The sequence below is a fragment of the Lissotriton helveticus genome, chromosome 10, assembly GCF_964261635.1.
Source record: "Lissotriton helveticus chromosome 10, aLisHel1.1, whole genome shotgun sequence".
Taxonomy (NCBI): domain Eukaryota; kingdom Metazoa; phylum Chordata; class Amphibia; order Caudata; family Salamandridae; genus Lissotriton; species Lissotriton helveticus.
Genome location: NC_136071.1, coordinates 301774250 through 301801097, shown reverse-complemented (window position 1 = coordinate 301801097; position 26848 = coordinate 301774250). Strand labels below are relative to the sequence as shown.

General features: G+C 41.1%; 1 protein-coding gene across 2 annotated transcripts in view; it reads right to left on the bottom strand.

Moving 5' to 3' along the window:
* Window positions 1-9814: 9814 nt before the first annotated feature.
* The window catches only part of KLHL18 (kelch like family member 18), a 202368-nt gene continuing 185334 nt past the window's right edge, over window positions 9815-26848 (bottom strand). Inside the window, exons 9-10 of one of the 2 annotated variants that reach the window (XM_078662453.1) lie at window positions 16525-16636; window positions 9815-11285 (exon numbers count right to left, since the gene is read on the bottom strand). In XM_078662453.1, the coding sequence (XP_078518579.1) occupies window positions 10902-11285; window positions 16525-16636 (496 nt within the window). In that variant the 3' untranslated portion in view covers window positions 9815-10901. The remainder of the gene's footprint in view (window positions 11286-16524; window positions 16637-26848) is intronic. The other variant, XM_078662452.1, reaches the window with a different exon arrangement.

The window sequence follows — 26848 nt, the reverse complement described above, 5'->3', positions numbered from 1 at the left end:
CACACAAATGACCAGAAATAGGAAAGTGCCAAAACACTGTTCCAAAAGTCTACTCAACATGTGAGTGTCTCACACGGTTGTATGCCTTTACCACACATTTGGAGTATAATTAAGGTAGGTTACACCCAAATATATATATATATAGCCACGGGGCTTGGAATCACGCAGATGCCATATGTGGAACAGCACTTCCTAAGGATGCTAAACAAACTTGTACTCTGCGGCCCATTGGACGGTCATTAATCTTTTTGTCGGCTCAAATCCCATTTGGGTTAACATTCAGGCTATTTGACACACTACAAATCCCATCATGCCATGGGGAAAAACTCACCTGAGCAGCCCATTGGAGGGCAATTATTCATATTAGGTGTGTGAGTAGCAGCGCAAAGTATTTGAGCGAAGCCTATGATTAAGGAATACAATTCCGAAACGCGTCAGGTGGACTGTTATGATTGTCAGAATGCTTGTTTTTGTTTGATGTACGATAAAGCCTTTTTTGGAGTCGGCTACTGCTCGACTGCACCCTCATTTGCTGAGCAAACTGTTTCTGAATATATATATATTATATATATATTTATACACACATACATACATATATATTTATTATTAAACCCCCTTTTTTTAATTTACTCCAACATTCCTTTACCACTACCCACGCCTAAAACCTATAATTACCAATACGACCCCTAAATCCTAAAATGACCCTTACCACCATTTATCACTATTCACCTATGAACTCAAAAATTACCCTTACCTTCCTTTATCACTACCCACCCATAAACCCAAAAATTAACCTTACCATCCTTTACCACTACCCACCCATAAACCCTAAAATTACCCTTAGCACCCTTTACCACTACCCACACCCCTAAACCCTAAACGAACCCTTAGCACCCTTTGCCACTGTCCACCCCTAAACCCTAAAATTACCCCTAGCACCCTTTGCCACTGTCCACCCCTAAACCGTAAAATTACTCTCAGTACCCTTTACCATTGCCCAACCATAAACCCTAAAATTACCCTCAGCACCCTTTACAATTACCCACCCCTCACTTTCCTTGCATATACTTACCATGTGTGCTAAAGGCATCTGCATGTTAAAGGCATCGTTGTAGAGTCTGTTTCCCTTCTCACATCACCACTACAAACCTTCTAACATTCTTAAATTAACCAACCCGAAGTAATTCAATCCCTCTACAACTACAAGTCAGTTGCCACAAATTTTGCATAATTCACAATGCCTGCCACCCTTTTGCGATAACCTGCAGGGTCACAATATTATAACAGAGCTGCACAACTATGCGATCTGGTGTTTCCTTTCCCTCTTTCTCCTTCTCCTTTATAGACCACCAAAGAGAATGTCACTGCTTGTACAGTGCAACTTTAAACACCCTAATATTTGACCCAGCTGTACCAGTTTATAAAGTCAGCCTTTTTCACAACCACGGGTCCTGTGAAAGAGTTCAAAAGGGGTCACAGACAAGGAATGCATAATATTTATACCATTTTATTCCACAAAATATATATAAAACCCAGATGATTAAAATTACAGTAAAATTGTACAACATTCATATGTTCTAAAGCATACTGAAACTAGGCAGCAGGCCGCGTCTTTCTGAACATCAAGTACACAGTAAAAAAAATTCACATTTATACCATTACACCCTGAACGTACAATAAATAGTCTGATAAGAGGCAGCATTATTACAGAAAATCATGTGATTTTGGTACTTTGGAACTTACAAACATCATAATAAATACACATTATCAAAGGAATTATAACTAACCTCCTGGAATGTGGAAAGTGGCAATCACATATTTAAAATGTTGGATTAAATAGCTAGGTTCATGGGAAAACGGTCTCTCCATGGCCCATAGATGCAAGCGACTGACCTTTCTTGTGGTTTGCTTCAAGGTAGAGAGGTAGATGAGCTGCACCAGAAGACTACATAAACTAAAACACTTGCAGACGCACCAGGGCCACTGTAAGGACATTTGCAGCCTTTAGCAAATTTTGATTTTGACATTTGTCGCCCATGGGAATCACGGCTACATTGCTGCCTGTGTCAATAACTTGCCACCCTCCTGCTGATGATGCTTAAGGCTGATGCCTACTGTTACCTTGCTCAAGATGCAAGCACATTGCTGGATTATTATGAACCCAGTCCCTCATAGGATCTTTGGCCCAGTGCAGTGCTCCAACTAAGGACTCACATTCTGGACCATGTAGTCCTTCCCTCTGCACATAAGAGTAACCGAACTATTTTGAATGAAGACAGGAAAAAGCAACTTAAGTGTCTCACCAGTTCTCCGTAAATAGGTGTATTCATTAAATCAAACAATATTTTTTCCCATATGCGAGATCCTCAAATACTAGAGAGAAATACATCTCTCAAACTAAAAAGGAAAATTGGTTAGTGGTAGTTAAGATAGCACCTTGGCATGCTTAACATCTAGAACACTGCCTGCACAAGCTGGGTAGCACCTAAACGGTCACTTGTTTGTAGGCCTACCTTCACTTTCCGGTGATAGTTGCAAGTAATAAGATTGGTGTTCCGCTTTATCCATTGCCTAATGGTGTGATTTTTAAGAAGGGCAAGGTGATCATCAGCCAATATAGTAGAAAACTCTTGCGTTCTAATTTGGCCAAAGTAGGCACAGAAGAAGCTGAGCTTTCTCTTAAAATATGCAATCTTGACCAATTTCCGCTGGCTGAGATCTAGAGCTGCTCCACATCCTTTGGGAAAGGATCAGCTGCTGGTCAATGCAGTGTATTAATTGTAATGAATAACCCAAGGTGGTTAAGATAAAATGACCTGGTTCTAATACAATTTCTCTATTTGGGTCACCTTCAACAAATCCTTAAATATCTGCCTCTTCCCAGATAGGGCATTTGGTACATAAGGAGAGTTTGAATGCCAAACTATTTCCTTCACCTGACCAACAACATGAACTAAGGGACCCACAGCCATTGCATCACAATCTAGGACTGTGTAATAGGCTAAGGTTGAATATCTATGAAAATAGTTTCCATTCATTGTTGGATCTTTTAAAGGAGTGAAAAAATCCTGTGGTAATATACTGCTTCATGGCCTTTTAAGTCCACTGTTGATGCCCCATTGCGCTTTTGTGATATGGAGGATCAACTGAATTACATGTTAAAAACAATGGGAGAAAATGTTGTCTTTACAAAGTCATGGGCTTTTTGTATATATGTAATATGAGAGATTTTGAGGTCTCTGCTTAAAGCAAAAATTGTTCTAGATTATCAGGAGTGTATTGAGGTATGTGGTCACTATGCACTTAATGAAAATCCAGAAATGAAGAACTAATGTTCCAATCGCTGTTATCATGAAACATAATGAAACTTTCAAGTCATCAGCAATTTAAGGATATTCAAGCACGCTGATTGTGCTGCACTTCTTAATCAAGGTAATCAGATAAAACAGGACAATGGTGTGATGTAAAGTCAAATAACAGCAACAGTAGATCTCAGCACCTTTTTTTGTAGTGCATTTTCTTAGGAGCACAGTATATTACAGGATCCTATAGAACATCTATATATGTGTATTAAAGCAATGTTTTGAGAATAAATATTGATTTGTGCAACAAATATTCTCCTATCCTGGAGTGCCTACTCATAATGGTTCCAAAATGAGCAGGTAAAAGGTTTTTTAGTGTGCTACTTCCAAGTGTGTGTTAGTCAAGTATGAATTTGACAAACACACAGCAGTTACGAAAAAGAGTATTCAAAACATTTTGCATGGATGCTGGCAGCAAGGGCTTCAGATTGATTAACAGAAACTGACTAAGTGTAGCTACATCTTATGGCCCATGTGTGCTGTGAAACTAAGTAACTGAGAGCACAGGACACTTATGGAGAGATCGCCAGGTTCGGGGCACATCAAGTGAGATGAAAGTCAGAGTAAAACCATGGGGTTTCTCTGCTGTCCTACCTGGTCTCCAGTATGTGCAAATTTAGGCGACTTCCTACCTTGGTGGTGTGGACATAAAGATGCAACGTTAGCAGCAATCCGTTCTAAAGATCATATTTTGTAGCACACTCAAGTCAATGGTGTTAGAAAACAATGTCATACTCGGTACACAGTCTATTTTCAAACTACAATTAATATGTAAAATTGTATTAAATAAAACATGTTTTTAAAACCTAGACTGGAATTAGGTTTCTCTCGGTAATATTGTTTGCACAGTCAAAGCCAAGGAATGGTCTGCAACAAAGGAATTCAAGATCATACACATAATATACTCTTTAATAACCACTAATATAAAGGAGTAAAAAGTGGTTCAAAAGCATATCTTTAAAAGAGATTAGACTGTTGAGTTTGAGGGTTTAAGGGCTACATGTTACTCCAGAGTGATGACAAATGTGCGTATTTCTACATCCATATGTACTACGTGGCACATTTAATCAGAATGATTCAACCAGACCATCCCGTTTTTAAAGAAAACACTCCTTAGTAAGGATCAGCATAAACACCCACTCCTAATGAAATACAATGCTGCCATGTGGAATTTTCCTTTAAAATTATCCTTAAAAACTTAATTTCGCCACTCAAGCCCCACCTAAAAAAAAAGTCTTGGAAAAGGCAACATAGATGAAGTGATGACCAAACAATATACAAACACATTGTAATCAATGATCATTCATAGTACACCGAGTGCCTCTGACAAATGTAGGATATTTTCCTCAGTAAGATCCAATCATTGGAGAGTACACCAAAGGAAATAGAGATCTCTTGTTACATTACAATACCTGTCTTACTTCCACGATGTCTAACTTTTCTTACTGGATATGTCACATATATATATATATTAATGTTCTGGAGGGAACTGTGTTATGGTCTATTTTGAACTCAAAAATGAAAGTTTGGCATATACACTTTCAATGCCTCTTAAAGGTTTGCTTGAATTTTGCTGCACCACATTATGGTTTTTGCCAACAAATAACACTGCAGATTCCCAGAAAAGCAAACACCGGAGCAGAACTACAATGCATGAATTTAAATTTTCAAATGGAATTAACGAAAATAACTGCATCCTTGCTACACACGTACACAGTTGGATTTCATGTACAGTTCAGTTTCTCACCAAAAGTCATACTGTCATAGTGAAAAGGGGCCCATTGTAAAAATAAAACATAAAATCATTGTTTGATTCTCAAATCTTAACACGCTTGTCTAACAAGAGTGGTGTAGTTGCTCTAAAGGTGTGTGTTTGCTCGTGTGTGACCCGTCTTCCCGAGGCTGAGATCAACTGACCCAAATAGCTGTTCTCCTGTAGTAAGTATTATACTTTTTCAAAGTCCACTTTGTAACCTCTTTCTGCTAGCATAGTGAGGAGGGCTGACTACACAGCACTGGATCTGTATATGTAACATCAACCTGAAGTGTAGGAATTTGTATGCTTCTGTTTGTATATGTAATGTCCCAGATTCATTGATATGATCTGATGTGACTTAGGTGCTCTGTATATACTTGTTATCTATGTTGTGACATATTTACTGTTGTAAATCGCTCTGACTCAGATGCTCTGAATAGACTGGTTATCTTTGATGTGAACATTTACTGTTGTAAAGCACTCTGATACCTTCGGGTCTAGCTAGTGCTATATAAAACTCTCAAATAAATACGTTGTAACATAGCCATATCAAGATCACAGATATGACTATTAGCCAGGGCACTCAATGGTCCACCCCTAGTAATTACCATTCTTTTATAGACTCCAACAATCACAAACTATTAAGTGGAAGAGATTCTATATTTCAAGTTCTGAGTGATGGAAATCCCTGGTCTACCAGTATGATGATCAGTCACAGCCACATCACTTTCCTTTCCTGTCCTTTATGGTCCAAAAAGGGAGAAAGAAAAGTACCAGCAAGATACATTTCGAAAGTAAAATAGTAATACCGGAACATATCACTCCAGATCCTTTGGTATGGCTCCCATCACATATCGAATGCAAACCGCAAACTGACTGCGATGTTCCTAGTTCTTGCAAAACAAAGGGTGTCGCTCCACTGGGGGAGCAGGCCAGCTCATAGGGTTGCTAGCTGGCTGCACCATGCTGCCCACTGCCAGACACTACTGGGTGAATTGTGGGACCTGATGCCAGCTGCTAGCAGACCCCCTGACATCTGGGCTACCCTCATTTCTTACCTACGTCCCCAAAATGTCACAGACAGCCCTTCTTCAAATTCCCCCGCAGTGGCCACTCCGATCCTTAATGGTGAGGCCGCTGTCGGGCCAACTCCACCACTCTCACCCTCTCGATCCCCAAACAACTTACTTTGACCTCCACCTGGGTATTTAAACTCTAACATCGTGCCTTTCAGATCTTCAATCCTTCTTGTTTTACGTTATGTGAAGCAATGATATAACCATGAGTGTTCTGTGCTGCCATAATACAGTGTACCTGTGAAGTGCGTTTTGTTTTTTTCCTTCTCTATTAACTTTGAAAAATGTAATAAAAATTAAAAAAAAATGAAAAAAAACGAAAGAAAGTAAAATAGTATGCATGAGTGAGATATTAGATTGAGCGGAAAAAAAAGGGTGGACGTCTAAGTAAAGTGAGATTGAATAATTTGCCTGATCGCTGTAGATCACAACTCGAGGACTATCTCGACAGCCAGCATGGGACTTGCTTCCGACCCTTACAGGTGATTGGTGTGCATCTACCTGCTTTTTGGGTTACTGTGCCAGGGAACATAACCCTTCTTTAAGAGCTCTAACAAAGATCTAGAGGAGAGAGATGAGGAGGAGCGTCAACAACAAACCAGTAATGCCCATTGTGAGTAAGGTTCATATGTAAAAAAACGTGGAATTCTATTGTAACGAGTATTACTGAACTGGCACAGAAATAAGATTTAGTCATTCAGCGGTGAAAATGACCGCCTTATTAATTAGGAACTGAAACTGAATATCATAAGCTTAGAGTTATGACCTGGCAACACAGTTTCCTTTGTCAGTCTTACAGTCGACCAGACACCTATTCAGCCGGAGCCCAGATAGAGGTATGGAAGAGCATTGTTCTCTACAAGAAACTGGTTATTAGGAATTGATAAAAAGCTTCGTACCTTGCTGATATTAATATGAAAGGAAATCAGGGCAGTCAGTTACAATATTGGCACCACTCAATCATGAAAATTATTTGTCCTCCCCTGTCCCCATTGTCAGGAGACACGAGGTAATCTCGAGTTGTGTAAAGGTAGGCTTCTGGAGTACCTTCCTTTTGGAACAAAGAACGTGCACACAGAATACTCAAGAGTGGACGGCCTATGGCATACCCTGTGAAGTTACAGAAAAGCAAGCAGGTGAAGGGCCCGACAGGAAATTCTGTTCAAAGAAAAAGGCATATTGTTCCTCTTTGCCTCGGAGGATGTGAAGTAGAAAGAAATGCAAGGACAAAACAACTCGCAGACATTCACCATAAAGCACATCGCCCCATCAAGGTAAGAGCCAATGTATGGCAGCAGGCAGGTCACACAATCTTTGGAGAAAGGAACTCTTAGTTTCACCTATTAAGTACATCTTAAAAACAGACCGCCAATACTCAAGCATTTGTACAAAGGACTTCAAAATGTCCACACTGAGGCTTCTATTAAAACCTCCCCCCTGTGGTTAAAAATGAGAATACACCAGGAAGCCTTCAAATAAAACCGATCAACCCCACATACCCTCTCAACCAAATCCAGCTACCATCTTTAGCACATCTAAATGTGGCACAGGCTAGGCCACAGCACAGTAAATATGTCACAATGAAAACTGCATATGAGCCTGGAGTGGGATAATATCCAAAGGAGAGCTTTACAGGCTCCAGTGCCTACAAAGGAGAAAGGACTCTTTTTACTGGATGAGCCCCAAGATCGTTAATGGGCTAAAGCGTCTGCCCAGTGCATAATCACAGATGTGGTACATAGGTCTAGGCAGTTAACAAACCAAGACTCCTTTACTTGAAATCGTAACTTGAGTACTGGTGTGGGCATCATGTTTTTTTTCATAAGAATTGTGGACAACGAGTAGAAAACCCATAACGAATCTTGCACATAAGATCTAATTCATGTTTTATCATACCCAGGATCACTGCACAAAACGGGTTACTCATGTATTGGGTTACACAGTCACATAAGCCATTATGGTCCCATTTAAGAACCCAAAACAGATTTTATAAGTACTCACTAACTTACATTCTGCCGTAAGCAGGTGGGAATTGTTTTCTAGCAGCTTCAAAATTACCACCTCCAACTCAACAATAAACACATTTACTTGCCCCGTGTAATTAAGAAGTTTGTCCAGGCGACTACAATGTTAAGAGCAAGTAACTGCGATCAATGGAAATTGCACATTTCCATATACAAGTGGTTAACATTAAAATAGGACCTGGAAAGGAAGATTGTGTTTTATGTGATTAACATTGCAAGGCAAGCCAAGAAGCACAGTGCACATCTTACCTAAAAGTGCCCGTCAAGTACATGTGCGTAAGTGCAAAATCTTTGCACTCACTAGGCCTGGAGTTTGCAGAATGCAATGCCCAGTCTAGCCAGGAACTCCATGTCCTCATTTATGTGTCACCAGTATGGATGTATGACAGAAACACGCATTTCGTTGTAACGTATGCCATTAAAATGCAGCCATTATAACAAAAATGCCATTACCACGCATATGCCTTTACCACACATTATTACAACACATATGTCTTTACCACGAATTTAGCTGTAAAATCATGAAAGGTAAAGGCATATGTGTGTTAAAGTTTTCCCCAGATATATATTTTCCTGTAAAATACTTGCATTTTCTTGGTAAAGGCATGCGATAAAAGCATATACTTGATAAAAAATGTACAGGTAGGTACAAACACTTTATGTATACACATATATGTGTGTGTATACATATGTATATATAAAGGTATATATATGTATTTTTATACATATACACATGCATAAATACATGTGTGTGTATGTATATATATATATATATCGCTTTAAAACCCAACAACCCATACCCACTGTAAACTCAAAACATTCCCTTACATTACATTAAACATTACCTTACCATCCAAAAATCCATACCCACCCTAAACCCTAAAATTAGCCATACCACCCAAACCCATACCCACCCTAAACCCTAAAATGACCCTTGCCACCCAAAAACCCATACCCACCCTAAACCCTAAAATGACCCTTGCCACCCAAAAACCCATACCCACCCTAAACCCTTTAAAAAAATACTTTCACATATTATATATATATATATATATATATATATATATATACACACATATATATATATATATACACACACATACATATACACACACACACACTTAACTTACCTAATACTTACATTTAAAAGCACAACCCATACCCACCCTAAACCCTTTAAAAACATTTACTATATATAGGTGTGTGTGTGTGTATATATATATATATATATATATATATTATATATATATATATATACACACTTAATACTTCAATTTAAAACGCTTATACCTTTACCATATGTGCCTTTAAGACTAAATTCATTGCGAAGGCATACGTGGGAAAGGTATATGCGTTGTAAAATCCTGCATGGTATGAAGGTAATGCGCGGTAATGGTAATGCGTGGTAACAGTTGGTTTTTAATGGAAATGCATGGTAACAACCATGCTGTAATGGCTTTTTCCCCACCAGTATGTGTATACAATGCTCATATTCAGTGTGAGGTGTACACTAGACCAGGGATGTGTAACGTAGGCCCAAAGAGGCTGGTCTACGCCAGATTTTCAGTATAGCAAACTACGTAAAGGAGTTTAATCTGAATTTGCTGTCCGTACATTTATTTTAGGTCAATGTCATTAAATGCCACGAATCTAGCCCTTCTGGTCCAGCATTGGACCTCTGCACTAGACGGTCATTTTGCCTATATTTTGTTCAGTGAAGAAAATGAAAAAAAAAACACAGAAGAAAAAAGTATTGTGGGCCTTCTGTCCCAGCATGTCTGTGACAGATCTGGAAACCATATAAACAAGTACAAAAGGATGAAAATGTTTGTTTACATGCTCATGGGCAGCTTTTTAGAACGTACTACTCCTTCAGGAGGCCCTTACCATAAATACTGTCTACAGAAACAGTAGAGTGGAGATTGGAAATGCTATGCAAAAGTATATGTATATATATTCACACATACACAAACACACATATAAATATATATCTACATATACATACATACCTACTTTAACCATTTTTTCTAAATTACTAAACTTCATTTGTACATTTGGTCACAAGTAAAAGAACCACGAACCTGGCCGAGCTGGTGCAATATTTTTTTGTTCCAGGCTAACCAATACTGAAGACAACTGTCTGTTTTGTTATACTTCAGAAGTACAAAGTCTGGGGCCAACCAGGCTAAGGTAAACAGTGTCTTGCAAAGAGAAGGACAAGTAAATATACTGCAATGTTAACCGGTCACTGTCCTAAACTACGAGGCTTCACAGGCTATGCATACAACCCACAGTCAAATCACAACACTCACCAAATCTATGAGCAGCGTGAACAGATCATAATAGTTTTCAAGAGGTCTGAGACAGCAGGAACACTGGTAATGGTGAGACCTACATGTCAGGAACACCACAACCAGAAATGAGATTCCTTTTGAAGGCAGACACAAAGTAGAGCTGTCAAAGAGGAACAATCTGGCAATGCTTAAATATTACAGCTCTTGAGAAATCTTTAAAGACTTCACTTTAGAGTACAGTACATTCTTGTCATAATGTCAGTGCCAATGTAAAGCTTTTTTGCTGCTTTTTGACCCAAAGAACTTAAATTGGAGCACCAAAAGACAGACAATCTGGATTTCACATAACAATCGCAACATGGATCCAGCCACGTTGTGTATGTTTGATCTCAGACAGTTAAAGGTATACACCCTACACCAACTCCCCCTTCATGACACACCATGGGCGCCATGAACGTCCATCGGTTCGTTTCTGGGTCGTACATTTCCACAGAGTTCAAGTTAGACTGCCCGTCATAGCCACCGACGGCATAAAGACGTCCGCAGTTGGGCACCAGAGAGACTCGACTCCTGCGAGTGTTCATAGGGACGATCAAGTACCACTGGTCCGCCATGGAGCTGTACACCTCCGCAATGCTGAGAAAGGCAGATCCATCATATCCTCCACAAATGAACATTTTACTACCTAGGGCGGCAGCTCCATGCCGGCAGCGCTTGTTGAGCATGCTTGCCACTGGATGCCAGGTTGCTGTGTGGTGGTTGTAGTATTCCATCTGTGGCATAAAGAAAAATCACATTTACAAAGATGCATATGCAAGTATTCCAATTTAGGAACAGAAACAACAAGGAGTTAGGGCAGAATTAGTTATGCATGATATAACCTGTTTGTTCCAAGAGGAAATCCATTCACCCAAATAATCCGCTTGATAAGGGCACTGTCTTTTTTTGAATTGTAGGAGAGACTGAGGTATGCATACGTTTAGTGTCCTATCCACATGGATATTTCTTTGAAGGGGTAAATATCTGAGAGAGCATTAAATGCAACAAACCGCATTAAAAAATATTCAAAAACAAAAGTATGAAAATGAGTTGGATATGCCAGAATTGGCTTATCCCCAGTTGCCATTTTTAATTTACTTAGTCCCCAGCAAAGTGCACTATATGTGTCCAGGGCATGTTAATTAAATGCTACTAATGGGCCTTCAGTAGTGACTGTGCCACCCACTTACGTAGCCCTTTAAACAGGTCTCTGGCACCTATGTGCATGCAGTTTAAACTGCCATCTCGATCTGGTAAAATACACGTTTTGTCAGGTCCAAACCTTCCTTTTTAAGACACATAAGTCACCGCTAAGGTACACTCTGGACAGCCCCAAGGGCAGGGTGCAGTGTAGTTAAAAAGTTGGACATGTACTTTTAGGTTTTACATTAATTAACTCCTAAATTTGTTTTTTCACTACTGCAAGACCTATCTCTCCCATACGATAACAATGGAGTTGCCCTATTACATTTTATAAGTGTCATTTCCAAATGGGAAGATATAACTTGTTCATGTCTGGTGTCTCTGGAATCCTAATTTAAAACCCTATTTTATGGTAAAGTTGGATTTTAAATTACAATTAAATAACAGTTCTGAAAATGCCCCTTTTAGAAAATTCAGGCAGTTCATCTGTCTACTTACTCCGCCTCTTATTCTCCCCTTTCCTGTGGAGTTCCACAGGGCTCTGCCCTGTCGCCACTCTTATTTAACCTTTATATGCAACCTCTCATAGCTTCCCTCCGTCACACCCCGGTCACTATTTTCAATTACGCTGATGATTTACAGTTGATTTTCCCGGTTGATTCTACCCCTTCCTCGTGTGCCAACTTCCAATCCACCATGCTTGCCATCTCTGAGTGGATGTACTACAGCCAGTTGAAACTCAATCCCAACAAGACGGAGTTAGTGTTGATGGGTGGGTTGGCTAACCCTTGGAACCCTAGCTTTTGGCCCTCTTCCCTTGGGTCTTCGCCCAGCCCTGTCAATTCGGTAAAGAGCCTAGGCGTAATCATATGTAGTGACCTGTCTATGAGGCCTCAAATTAATGCAGTTACATCATCCTGTTTCTTTCATCTGCGCAGGATTCGCAAAATTTGTAGGTTCCTTACTACCGAGGCACTCATTCTCGTCATTATGGCTCTCGTCACCTCCCGTATTGACTACGCGAACACCCTCTATGTTGGGATACCTGTTTACCATCTTCACCGGCTTCAGCTGGTGCAAAATCAGGCAGCGAGACTGATCTTTCATCAGCCTAAACACCAACATGTCTCGCCCCTGATGAGGAGACTGCATTGGCTCCCAGTGGCTTATCGCTGTATGTTTAAACTTGGCTGTACTGTCTTTAAGGCCCTATCCGATCAAGCTCCTGCATTTATTACGTCTAGCCTCCAGCGTTATGTTCCCTCGAGAGATCTTCGGTTAACTTCACACAACTTGCTGATTGTCCCTAGGTATAAACGGAAAAAGCATGGTGGCCTGTGTTTTTCCCTCCTGGCTCCTACACTGTGGAACTCCCTCCCGATCCCCCTCAGACTTTGTCCCAGCTATGCTTGCTTTCGTAAATCGCTCAAAACTGACTTCTTTCAATTAGCCTATGAGTAACTTCGGTGCACCGTCCTCCCGCATTTGTTTTGAGCGCCATGAAACCGTCTGGTGATCGAGCGCGGTATAAATGTTTTTAACATAACATAACATAACATAACATGTCTGGTGTCTCTGGAATCCTAATATAAAACCCTATTTTATGGTAAAGTTGGATTTTAAATTACAATTAAATAACAGTTCTGGAAATGCCCCTTTTAGAAAATTAACACAGGAGATGATGGATGGTGTGCTGAAACTTATCAGACATTCACCTCCAGTCACAGATCTGGGTTGAATCCATCATCGTTCTTTAGCTCACTTCGCCACCCCAGGTCAGACCCAGCCATATGCAAATCAGTCTTGACCCTTTTCCTCATGGGAATAGTCCACAGGGTCAAGACTGATTTGCATATGGCTGGGTCCACACTGGGGTGACGTGGTGAGCAAAAGAACAATGGTTTAAACCCAGATGTTTGTAACTGGGGGGAATGTTTGCATTGTTCAAAATTCTGTCCATCAATTGTTCCTTTTTGCCTATGTAAACCCAAGTGGGAAGGGTATGCCCAGACGTGGGTTCAGTGCTCACAGCGCTACCGGATTCAAGCTAGCCTGGCTGATATGGGGTGATGCCGCGAAATAGGTCCCAGGATGTTTGTTTCTGGACCAGGGAGCACCTGGCTTGGCTGTTCGGGCTGGAGTGCTCCCATGAGGAACAGGTTCAAGTCGGATTTGCGTGTGGCAGGGTCCAAACTGGGGTGGCGTGGTGCTCAAAAGAACGATGGATCTAACCATGATCTCTTGACTGGGGGGTGAATGTTTGCATTGTTCCCTTACATTTTAGAAAGTTGGCAGTTTCTTGCCTTAACCATTTGGTGCCTGCAGTCTGTCTATGGTCACGACTGGGTGTAGTAGGCAGTTGGACTTTGTATAGTCCTCTTAGACAGCCACATACAATGGGAGCTTAGGTCTGACTGAATGGGCCACCACTAGTAGGATAGAAGGGAGGATCGGGCCCAGCCTCAGTTACACCTGAATAGGCTGTGTAACCTGTCTCCACACAAAGGGCTGCATACCCCCTGAAGTTAGTCTGGAGCCAGGGAAGGCAGGACATCTGTGCACTTCAAAGGCATGCCTCTAGAAGCTTCTCCCCACTTCAAATGCACAACTGTGTATAAAAGTATGACCTAAGACACCACCTCTTCAGCACACTTCTGGACCTGTAGATACTCTACCAGGAAGAAGGACTGTTGTGCTGCTTGAGGACTGCCACTCTGCTGGACTGCTCCTCTGAGGGAACTGCTGCCCTACTGTGCTTTCTTGCCTGGGTAAGAAGGACTAGATCTACATCTGTTGAACCCAGAACCTAGAGTAACTCCAAAGTCTAGCAGGCTGGACTCCTGATCTGAGGTCTCAGGGACATAACTGGCTACCAACAACCTTGCAACTGGACTCTGCCATCTGTGAGTCTACCCTACCAAGTGGTTCAACCACAGTTCTGGACACCTGTAGTGGGCCTAAGGTGCTTGCCAGCAGAACTGATGCATCTCCTAGAAAAACCTATGCATTGCCACTGCTGTGTAGGTCGGGTCCGTCGCAAAGACCGCCATCATCTCTGCAGATCTCGGAACCAACGCATCGCCCCAACGGCATGGTGCGGGTGCATCCCTGACCCAGGTCGTAGCATCGCTTGATGACAGCAACCCCAATGATGACACTGAAGTCCGCATCGCAGATCCTCGAAACTGATGAATTCCCAGCTGGGAGCTGCATCTCCGACGCTAGACTATGCATCGCAAGCCCAGTCTATGGGATCCTTTCCGATTATGCAACAGGACCCAGCGCTGCACATCTTTGACACGGATCAACGCAAGGATCTATAACCAGGACTTAAGGCACTCTGTTCAGCAGCCTAATTGGGTCCCTGTAGCTGGCCCACACTCCGTCGTGGTCGGACTGACCTTGTGACTTTGTCCCTGTCCAGCGCGACCAGATTTGTCCATTTGGCGCTTTGTGCTTATTGGTGCCATTTTGGCCTAAAATTTTAAAATTAAATAGCTCCAGTTTTACCAATTGGAGTTTTGCCGTTTTGGTCTTGGTTTATTTATTGAATTAACCTCTATTTTTCTAACCTGGTGTGGGATCCTTTTTGTATGGTGGTTTCACTGTCTTACTGTTCGGAGTCTTGCACAAATGCTTAAGCCTGACTGCTCTGTGCCAAGCTACCAGGGGGTTGAGCACAGGTTAATTTGGGGGTTGCTGGTGCCTCATCCCCAACTAGGATTGTGGTTGCTGCGTGACTAGGGCTTAAATCCCAGGCAATTAGTAACCTAATTAATAACATATATCCGATTATTTTAAGAACATCAAGTCTGTAAAATAGTTCAAGAGATTGTGTACTGTGCTCTAGAATTCTTTGTCCAATCTACCTGTCAACTCTGAACACCAACTGATTAAATCGGCATATCAGGGGCAATAGAATGAGCAGAAATAAAACGGGTAAAATTAGGACTTTATTTGTAGTGTTATGAAAGTGCAAAACTATCAGTAAGCATCATTTCAAATCACAAACAAGTTTTAATTAACATGATACATGGTCATGAAGATTTTTAAGCGTTTGTTCCACCGAACATAAACCCACAAATACAAAACATGGTCCATAATAGATTCCTTTAAAAAACTGTGATGAACTGAACTCTAGCAATCTAAGATACAGGGTTGTTGGGCGACTACATAACACCAGGAGGCAACTTTCCAGTCCTCAGATTTACTTTTACAAATGGTGTGTTAGTTTACTGTAACTGTTCGATGGGATACGACTACAACTCTCAGAAGCACCAACTTGTTAAATAAGGTAGCAGACTAGACACTGGGAGCACCAGAGATTTGGAGTAATGCTATAACCTAATTTGGACACCAGCCAGGTGCACATTATCAAGCACTTTTCTTTGTGGTGATAGGGAGCAATAACCATTTTAATAGGTTAATTAGGATTAATTTATCAATTATATTACAGCTACTAAAATATAATATCAATTATAGTGCGTTTCAGCTTTTATCGGGGACAATTACTATTGAATATCTTCCACACCAAATATGCTTAATTTTAGAATTAGAATTTGTAGTCTACTAGTATTACTTATTCTCACCTGGAAAAAAAGATAACAATGTAAGAAATGTAACATACGAAGAAGTAATCGCAGGAGAACATTATCAAAAAAGCCCTAACTGCATTCACTCCCTTAAACAAGGTGCTGCGAAACAAACTTGAACATAAGACAATACTATAGAGACGATGCAGTCCTAATATAGAGGAAATTTCAAGCAGAACAGTGGTCCTTCAAAATACATTCCTTATGTCATTAAACAGAAAAAACCCTTCAAACGCACAGTGTTAAAGATCTGTAGTCCATCATGCCCTCCAGACACGTAGATCCTTCCTTCAAACACTGCAATTCCAGATGCACTGCGATTGGAACTCATTGGTGTAACGACTGTCCACCTGGCCAAAAAACATGGTAAAATATTATAAATTAAAATTAACTTTTTTTCCAGACAGGTGTGTACTTTTGCAGCTATTGTAAGTTAAGATAAGAACTTCACAAACTCAAGCAGGAAGGGATCACCACTGGCTCAGAATTGCCATTCACACATTCGGCTCCTACTGTTTTCTTTACAGTGTCAGTCAGTCAAAGCAATGTTTATTTAGACCTTTGTCTTTAAACAGTTGTAAAACTAATTGTAATTAAAACAAGATAAAACATCACAATTTATACATTCTCAACTTTACAAAGTTGGTAAATTTTCAAAAATGTAGTGACAATTCTAGATTTTCTGCACAGGGCTACCCAGCTGCACAGATTGTATATAATTTAAAACATTCTTTGAAATACTATGCAATTCATCTTTTTTTAAATTTTATACTAACCTTGTACAAAAATGTAGACAATTTAAAATCTCTGAATATAACGGCTAATTCTCTCTAAGGAAACGTTTAATTACTTTCATATAGTTCCCCAGTGCAATCGCTCCGTCAAGGTTAGGCATTTCTATAAGTAGATCTGCCGCCTAAGAAAGTACCCTTATGTCATATTTTAAGAATATTGAGCAGAGGTGTTGTTTACGCTGCTCTAGTAATGTTACACAATCTAACAAGATGTGCAATATATCACCTTTAGTGTCCAGTGTACTCTTACAATGACCATCATGATGTAACATTTGTATTTTTAATTCCTTTTTTACCAGCCAGGGATTTATACCTATTTTCAATCTTAAAATCTCTTGTCTTTACAAGTGGTTTGGTAAGATATCCAAATTGGGGAACCAATTTTCATTTAGCCATGAATCCCTCAAAATTGCACCGATTTTTTCTTAGCCAGTAATTCCATATCTGCTCTTCTTGAAACTTCTTGTCCATGTTTCTAAGATCACTCTTAGAGAACTCTACCTGCAGGGATTCTTGGGAGAGTTTCACCTTGATGTACTCACAGGCCAGTAGTATTTTCTTCCTTATCTATTTGGCCCATTTTAGACTGCTTGATATGATCTCTTTCCTGCACCATTGTGATACCTTCTGGCCTGTCTCTATATCCAAACGTTTCCAAAAATCCCTAATTAAAATCATTTGTGACTGTATGCTCCAGGCAATTGTACCTATCTCGATTCTTATTGCTTGGATCATCGACAAGTGTGGTAATGTCAGCAATGTTTTCAAGCACTTCCCTTCCTCTAAATCCCAATCTCGTTTGCCACTTAAAGGACTTCTGCTCCATAGAGTACTTGTGGGGGAATCATAGCACTAAAAGCCTTTAACAGCGGTCTGCAGGACATATCTCCATAATCTCGATTAAATTTTTTCAGTCCACAGATCGATGTGAAGGCTTTAGCTTTCTGAGCTTCTAAGTGAGTGTGCCACTTTAAGGTCCTGCCAAACCACATCCCAAGGTAACGGTATTCATTCACCGTTACCAGTTTCAAGTCTCCTAATGACCAATTAAATTTAATATCTTTTTTTCCGAAGCATAACATTTTAGTTTTTTTCCATATTTCCAATTAACAAATTTCCATCACAGTATTCTCAGATCGTCTGCATACAGCAGGCAGGAAATTTTCTTTCCGTCCATTCTCGGGCTTGCACTTCTTTGAACCTCTAGGGTTGCCCGTAGATCAGCCAAAAATATAGCAAAAAGCAGAGGGGCCAGCACACAACCCTGTCTAAGGCCATTCTCGATTGCTATTTTTGGTGTCAGTGACCATTCTGTGTCTCTAATTACTTGTGCCCAGTTACCGCTATATAGCTCTTTTATTATAGCCAACAACCCTCCGGGAATTTTTTTATTTACTAGCGTTTCCCAGAGGCAGTTCCGGTCAACTGAATTGAACGCTGCTCGGAAGTCAACAAAACAGCAGCACAGCTTACCATTGTGTTCTACTGACTTACGTGCCACTGCCCATAAAGCAAAGCAGTGATGGACCGTGGAGTGGCCTTCTTTAAAGCCCTCCTGTTCGACTGGTATAATTGAGAACTCCTCCACCCAGTCCTTTAGTCTATTCAGAATTATTTTTGAAAACACTTTTTCCCCTATGTCTAACAAATTAATTAATCTATAATTTTGTGGTGTGTTCATGTTACCTTTTTTGTAGATTGGCCTTATTACAGCCCCCTTTCAATTCTTAGGTATTTTCCCTACATCTAAGATTACCAGGCACACCTGGGATAAAAAAAACTCGCCCACAACTGTGACTTTATTATTATTGCAGGGGATTGTCTGGTCCTGCTGCTCGTGTTAACTTTAATTTAACTATTGTATTTTTTACATTTAATTCAGTGAAGTCTGGTTTTAATTCTTCCATTAGCCCTTGGAATGGCTCGGTCTCTTCTTCTTCTACTTCTTTCCGAGGGCCACAAAATTCCTTCAGATACTTCTCCCATGCTGCCTCATCTACCACACAGTTCATTGCCCCTATAGGGTGGACTGCTGCTGCTTTTACCAGCTTCCACAACGGTCTTGTATTCTTCGATTCCATAGATTCCAGTAACTTTTCCCAGCATTTGTCTTTGTAGGTTCTTTTTGCATTTGCAAGTAACTTTTTATATTCTCTTATCAATTTTTTAAGATGACTGTCTCTTCAGATAGTGTTTTTTGCTAATGCTTCTTGTTATTTTCCTTATCTCTCTTTTTTTCTATAGACAATCTACAGAGAACCATTTAGGTCGTCTTACTGGAGTTATATGCTGGTTTAGTTGATCTTTTTTAAATTCGATTAAAAGACATTGCACCACCTGATCTATTTTTCCCTCGTACCATTCCAAAGTCTGACCCCCTATGTCTCCCAAGGTTACCTTCTGTTGAAGTTTCCCTAGTTTTTCTATGTACTCTTCCGTTAGTCTAGTATTCACTCTTTTAGGATATTCAACTTGTTGTGCGATTACTTTATCTTTGGGTTTCGAGCTACCCCCTTGAATCTCCAACTGCAGGGGATTATGGTCACTACCTTCTATCCGGAGTATTTTAAATTCTCTTATAAGAGGGAGGTTCCAGGCAAACAAAGACAATCTATTGGGCAATTTTGTGTGCCTATTTTAAATGTTTTCTTTGCTGGGCAATCTGATTCTAATCTGGCATTCAGGCAGAATAAACCCTTCGTCCCGAGATAATTTCCCAACGCTTTAACCCGTCTTTAGGGTTCACAGACTGGAAAGGTTGCTTGTTTTATTTCATATGCATCCAATATATCCCTGTGCCAGAGGTCTAACTTCTTTGGGTTCAACTTATGATTAAAGTCCCCCATAATAAAAAATATATCCGAACCATACTTTTCACATAGAGAATCTAAATCATCTTTAAAATGCTCCAACTCAATTCCATACTCCTTGGTGTTCTCCAATTGCAAATACACATTTATGATGATTACATTTTCATATATTTTATCTAAAATTAGCAAAGATACGTCTGAACCTTTTTTTCTTGGCCGGTCGGTGGAGCTGGATGAAACCATAAATTGGGGTTTTGTCGCATAACCAGGTTTCTTGCACACATAATTTCCACATTCTTTGCTAGCTTTTTTATACATTCCTGTTTTATTATGTCTCCAAGACAGTTTATGTTCCAGGATAAGAAATGAAGGCTATGCGACACCTCTTGATCCTATTCCACCTCGCTTAACCCTCCATCTTCATCCGTATCTTCCTTATACCAATGGGAGGGGCCTGTGGGACTACTTCTTTGGCTCCAGTTACCCCAAGAGTTATCAATCACTGAGTTATTCACGAATATATTCAAAGTACCTCCCCCTCTTCATTTTCCTCCAGTAGCCTCACCGGTCTCTTTCCAAGACCTGCATGACATTTTAGAAAGTTACCACCAGCTGGACATTTCTCTCACCAATTGGGATTAGCCGTATACCTTCCTCCTTTATCTCCCTCCCCGCTTTCCAAATTGCCAATTTTACCAGATCTGAGTAGACTAGAACTCTTGTGATATCCTTTCCATTTATATTTTCTATAAAGCCCACATGTCTCAGATATTTTGTTCCTATTCCCCTCAAACTTGTACATTTTGAAAATGAAAATAGTATTTGGGACCTATTTAAGGGTTGGATCTTCCTTGTTTTCTTTCCCTTTTTTTCAGGTTGAACTGGTTCAAAGTACAACCATTTATTGCTTCCTGCCTCTGTCCCCGTCTTAGGGGCTTCTATACCCGACTGCCCGGTGTTCTTCCACATAACATTCCCCAATTTACTTTTTACTTCGATTTTACCTCGTTGCGGGCAGCTTTTTCTTGGTTTTGATTCTTCTGAAAATATATGTTGTGTCCCGCATTATTTGGTTTAAATAAGGGATTTGCTTTCAATTGCTCTTTACTTGGTCCCTTGCTAGTCTGTTTCTTTGCTTGATTGTTGGGACCCTCCCTCTTACCCTCCGCTCTAGGGGTCTTAGCAGATAGAAATGTTAATGCAGGACTTTTTAAATTAACCTCTTCCTCCTTTTCCCTCATTCTTTCCCTTGTTTCTACTTTAGTTTTCCTCTTTCTGCGTGTCTCTCTTACAGGTTGACCCCTATAATTCCTGGAGCTGTATCTAGAGTTTTGTCCTCGTCTTTTTATCAACATCGGGCATTTGGATATATATACATTATGTGGGGTTTATACCATTTCTATACTCCCTTTCTGTTCTACATACTGTGGGTCTGTTACTGGTCTCATCATATGTGGCATTCGGCCTCTAATTCCTTGCAGCTCCTCCTCAATCTTTTTAAAAAAGGTCTTTTGCGTTTTCTAGACCCCATTGTTTAACATTGTGAGTTCTAGTATCCCCTGCAGGGTTTTTTGAAGCTTCAGCAATAAATCCATAATTGAAGAAGAAGGAGTCGAGAAAATGTCTAGATCTTGTAGACTATTTCTCTCAGGATCATCTGATCTTTCAATTCTCGATGTTTCCTGCTGTATTTGATTTCTACTCGCTTTTCACCATGGAGCCAATCTATTTGATGCCTCCCCCCAATCAGTTCTCGACCCTTGACTACTATTCTCCATTTGACCTGAGGACTCTAGTTCCTGCATTTGCAACAAAAATAGTTTGGGGGATGAAGACAGTCGCGGCGCTGTTGTTAATTCGTTTTGACTTAGAAGGGATTGGTTTATCAGAAATGATGCCTCCAGTAATTCTTCAGAGAGTTCTACTGTGCCATTCCGTCGCACTGCTTCTATGGCCCTCGCAGATAGATCTGATCTTTTATAGTGTTTACCTACAAAGTCCTTTACGGATTTAGAGATTGATATACTTGCATTATTTTCTAGCAAGGTCTCTGGCTTTTTTTATTTTTCTCTTTGAGGTACTGCTTTGGCCCTTGCTCTGGGACTGGCCTGGCTCTCTTCCAGGGTCCTAATCTCCCCGGAAAATTCTCTCCTCCCTGGGCTTTGCTCCGTAGGCTCCTTGCGAGATTTTTGCTTCCTTTTTGGAGCCATAGCTCTCGTCCCGTAGGTGTAGCAAATATGTTTTTTTTACGCTCTTATAAACTCCAAGTTTGGCTGTGCGTTCTGAAATTGGTACACTTCCTTGCTTTTGCCCCCCCTTAACTGGCCCCTTAGACAGTCAAGTTTGAACAATTACTGGGTACTTAGGGGGGCGTTAGGGTACTGCAGTCGTTCAATCACTTACCTCTGTTGTGCCTTTATTCCGCCATGCTCGCCAGTTTACCTTCAGCTCTCTACTTTGTTGCTTGGATTGTCCTAAGGGCCTCCCCCCTTGCTTCCTTGCCTCTCCGACGGGGGTGGGGGGGGGCACTCCAACAGTAAGGCCCCAGGCATTGTAATTATCTTCTGAAGTGCACTTAGTCACTTTACTTCAAAGCCTTCTCCTCCTTTCTTGCTCCGGGGCTGTCTGTCCATATTCTCCTGCTCCCAATTTCTCAGGCCTGAACACGCGCTTTTTGGGGTGTAGTTTAAGGTGTTGTGAACACACCTTCTAACAGGTGCCTTTTCTGGCAGCTTCCGCGACTCTTTTCTCCTGCGGTGCCGCGATTCCTTTACTCCAGGCTCAATCCGGCGAGACCCGATACTTCCCAGGGGTCCGCCAAGTCCAAAAGATCAAAGCGCGGCTGTCTATCCGCGTCCTGAGGCTCCAAGTGGGCGGCGCTAATCAGATGTTGGTTGCGTTGATTATGTCTTGCCGTGGCGTTTTGGCAGGCGGGAGCGGCAACAACAGAAGTGTATGTTTCTTCACAGTGCTTTCTTGGGCATAACGCCCGATCTGAAAGCGACAATGGTACTCAAATCAAGGCCCACAAACAAAAGATATCTGTCTAGTAATCCAGGGTGCAAATAATCTGGCCCTAGTGCAAAGAAGCTCTTTTCATACCAGCTCATTGCCAAATTTGTTTTGTTAATGAAGACTTGAGATGCTGAGCATATTACTAAGGATACATATCTCCTCTTAACTGTAATCCTCAATGCGATGATTCTTGCAGTAATGAAATTAAAATATTCTCTTTTCTCTGGAGTAGAATTTAGAAATAGGTAATGACAATAGAATTAAAAGGAATACAGTCTAACAAAAGTTACTGAAGAAGGCGGAGATGTAGTAGTCTGTTTGACGTAAAAAACACCACGTCAATAAACATTTCTCAGCCGAGAATCCAAACTTGTGAACAACAGTGTTGAATTTGAGCCGGTTGTTGCAAGTGGGGTCCACTGGCACTCATTTCTGAGGATCAGCACTTATTTTCATTCAAAATACTTTGATTGATTGATTGTGAGAGAGAAAAACACAAAAGTGGGAAGGAGAAGGAAGAGTAAAACGGAAAAACAACCTGAAAGAATGAGATAAAGGGGCAGAGTGTCTGGTAGTGGATTAAAGAGGTATGTGATGGAATCAAGACTACACAGTCCTAGTAATCAGCAACCATGACATTCCACAGTACAGGCCCTGTGCTTCTGAACAAAACGTAGGGCTCAGCACTTATTTTTCTACAAATGAAGCATTGGTGGACCACATATTTAACTATGTTTCCAAGCACTAGAAGAGATTCTAAAATATTAGTCTACAGAACTAGCCAGTTAGTCAAGGCTGTTTGTATACCGAACTAAGTGCTGCATAAGCTGTGTAGCAAGATAGATGCGTTACTCAGCAACATAGGCATTCACAGTGGCAGACTGCTAAGAAAAACTCGGTACCAGTGTTTTTGGTTTTTTTGTTACATAAATGAATCACTGGGCTCAACACAAATAACATATTGGCATTAAAAATATATGGATATGCTTTCGCTGCCTCACAGGCACTTCCTCAGTCAGATAAAAACGAAACAGCCTATACCACCAGAAGATGGGGAGTTGAGGACTTTAAAGAAACAACACACCTTAAATGTGCACAGATTAGCAGATCTAAGCTAATGCAATGATTGTACGAGTAATTAAAATGTTTAACATTTCAGTCACATGGCAGACCTAACTTGGTGGGAAGTGGCTATGTAAACGTGTTTTAGGCAAGTATATACTTATTACAATACAAAACAATACAACAAAATACAAAGCCCTGAAACAAATTAGGTCATGAGGTTCTGTAGTTCAAACTTTGAATCATTTTCAATTTGCTTTTGCACCAGCCTCTTGCACTCTGAAAATTGCCATGTACGACAGAAAAATGCCTAAACAATGAAATAGTGTACCTCTAATAGGGATAAGGATACCAACAAGAGTATTGTAAGAGAGTCTATGATAGTTTCTGTAACTCATTAATCTCGTAAATATTATCCCGGGGAGTATTACTTGCACTAGATGAGGTAGACCACCATTTTGTAGTTGCCATATTCCTTAACTTGGACATTAACATTGTTAGTTGAAGTAATAGATGTTGGTCTACAGACCTTTGCAGGTTTTGCTCCTCTGCCCAAATATACTGGTCTCTTCAGAAATCTCTGGTGGAGTTACTGGTAAATTGTTATCCACAATTAGATGTGATGGGCTAGGTGGTTGTCTGCATGCAGTTAAGCTCACATGGATGTGATATTTTAATACTTTCACATAAAATTAGCACGGATTGCATGTTGTCAGACACCTTTTGGGAAGCCATGGAGCAGGCAGTAGCTACTGGGCCACAGCTGTGGGGGCTAAAGTCATTTGACTCTACTGTCCCAGGCTTGTCCTACTATGGCTAGGCGTAGTGGTAAAGTACAACCCTTTCATCACTTCACTCTCAGTGGTAGCAAGGGCAGGCAGTCACAGGCTTCTCAGGGAGATCAGTTTTGAGGTATTTGGGCTCAGAACTCACCACCACCCCTAGCAGAACAATAACATTAATGTTCAGTGTAGTACTTATCTTTATAAAAGACAAGCACTCTATTAGATGGAAAGCAGAAATGCTGCACACTACAATCATGTGGGAATACTAGATTTGCGAATGTGAGATTAAGTACTAAAAAGCAAGTCCACTCCCACTAGGCGCTAGACCCACCTTGCCCTTTCTGTCCCTGTTTCTGAGACAGTGGTGTAGTTTCTAATAAAGGTCAGTGTGGTGCCTCCCACTTCTCTAGGCACACAAAGTCTCTAAAGCACGGAATCTGTTAGATACTCTCACCTGGTTGTTGATTGGAGCAGCACAGTTGCCGTAATGGGTCATCCTGCAATGGTGCGTTCCCTGGCGAAAGGTATGGCCATGCACACACAGCACGCAGCAATCCTGTGCTATGCGAGCAGCTAACAGCTGAGAAGATAGTCCTCTAGAAAGCTGCAGGAGGAACAGGTGGGGCCCTCGTCAGGGAGTCGAAGTTGTTGATGAGAGTATGCTTGGAGACTTCAGCAGACCTTGTCTGGATGCTTCAGTACATCACTTGGAGTTATTCACACTAGCGGTTCCCTGAGTGGAGGCAATTAGCAGTCCTCTTCTGAGTGAGTGGCTCCGGTTCCAACAATACACTTCCAGGCTCTCTCCTGGTATGCAACAGTAGCCACCCGATTGGACACTGACGTCTTTGAGGCAATAGTCTCAAATTGTCTTAGCAGGGTGGTCCAAGGGTACTTCTAGGCAGTGCAAGATCCTCTACTCGTAACAGGGCACCCCAGGTTTGGAAACCTTTAGTTCTGGGGGACTGCTCGTAAAAGTGCTGCAGTCACTTTATCCATGTTCATAGGCACACAGCCAGGTACTTACCCAGGATTCAATCAAGCTTACCAATCTGGTACACAGCTACTGGTGCCTTGGCAGCGACAACAGAGGATTAGGCAACAAGACCATCTCACACTTTGGTTGTGTCGAAGCTCCTTCAACAAATCTGAACAGAAGGATTAGCGCTCATTATTTCATAGGTCGAGTTTGATGGCAAGTTTCTGTTAGACAAACCACTATTCCAGAGTCCCTTTCTCAGTCAGCTCCTTCTGCAGGGTTTGTGCTTTCTTCCCTCTATCACAGAGACCTCACTGAGGTGGTGGAACTAGCTTTATTGCTCCCTTCTGGAGCAATGCCTTCACTGATTCTTGCAGCAGCAAGACTTGATGTTCCTGGCGGATGCTGTTGTAACCAAGTGAAATATTGGGTGGCATGGTAATAAATTCAAGTTAACATCCGTGGGAGATGATGGAGAGGACCCACTTGTCTGAGAATCACTACTCCGACTAAGTATACAGAGATCTAACAAGAATGTTCCCCTGAAAAATGCTTTGTGATTCGGTGAATGTGAGGGAAGCGATTGTTTGGAGGTAGAAAAGCCCTTGCCTTGGGATTGTCTGGCCTTACTGGCACGTTAGGCCAGTAAGTCACCTCTTGAATAGGTTTTAGAAGCTTGCCCATTTTTAAAGGACTGCTGCGGTTTGTAGCAAGGACCCTCCAGTGCAGCGGCAGCTTTTGCTTCAGCTTTCAACTGTTGGTGCTGAAACCCTGAGCAGATTGTTGGGGTTTGGAGTACCCCTATGGCCCTCTTGCGTCAGTATACATCTTTAACCTTTTGAGCATAGAGTCAACTAGAGGCCCAAGTAGGCATTCACTGTTGAAGCAACACTAAGAAGGTGTTGTTGGACTTCAGCAGCAAGTCCAAGACTCTCAATCATGCATGTCTATAAAGAAGAAAGCATGTGTTAGTCACTCTGGAGGCAGTGTAAGTCACATCCAGAGAACATAGGATATCTGCCCTTGAGATAACCTTCCCTTCTTTGATTAAATACTTGCCTCACTTAAGGTAGGCCTCTTGCAAGTGACTGATTAGCTGTTAATTTCTTCCCATTGA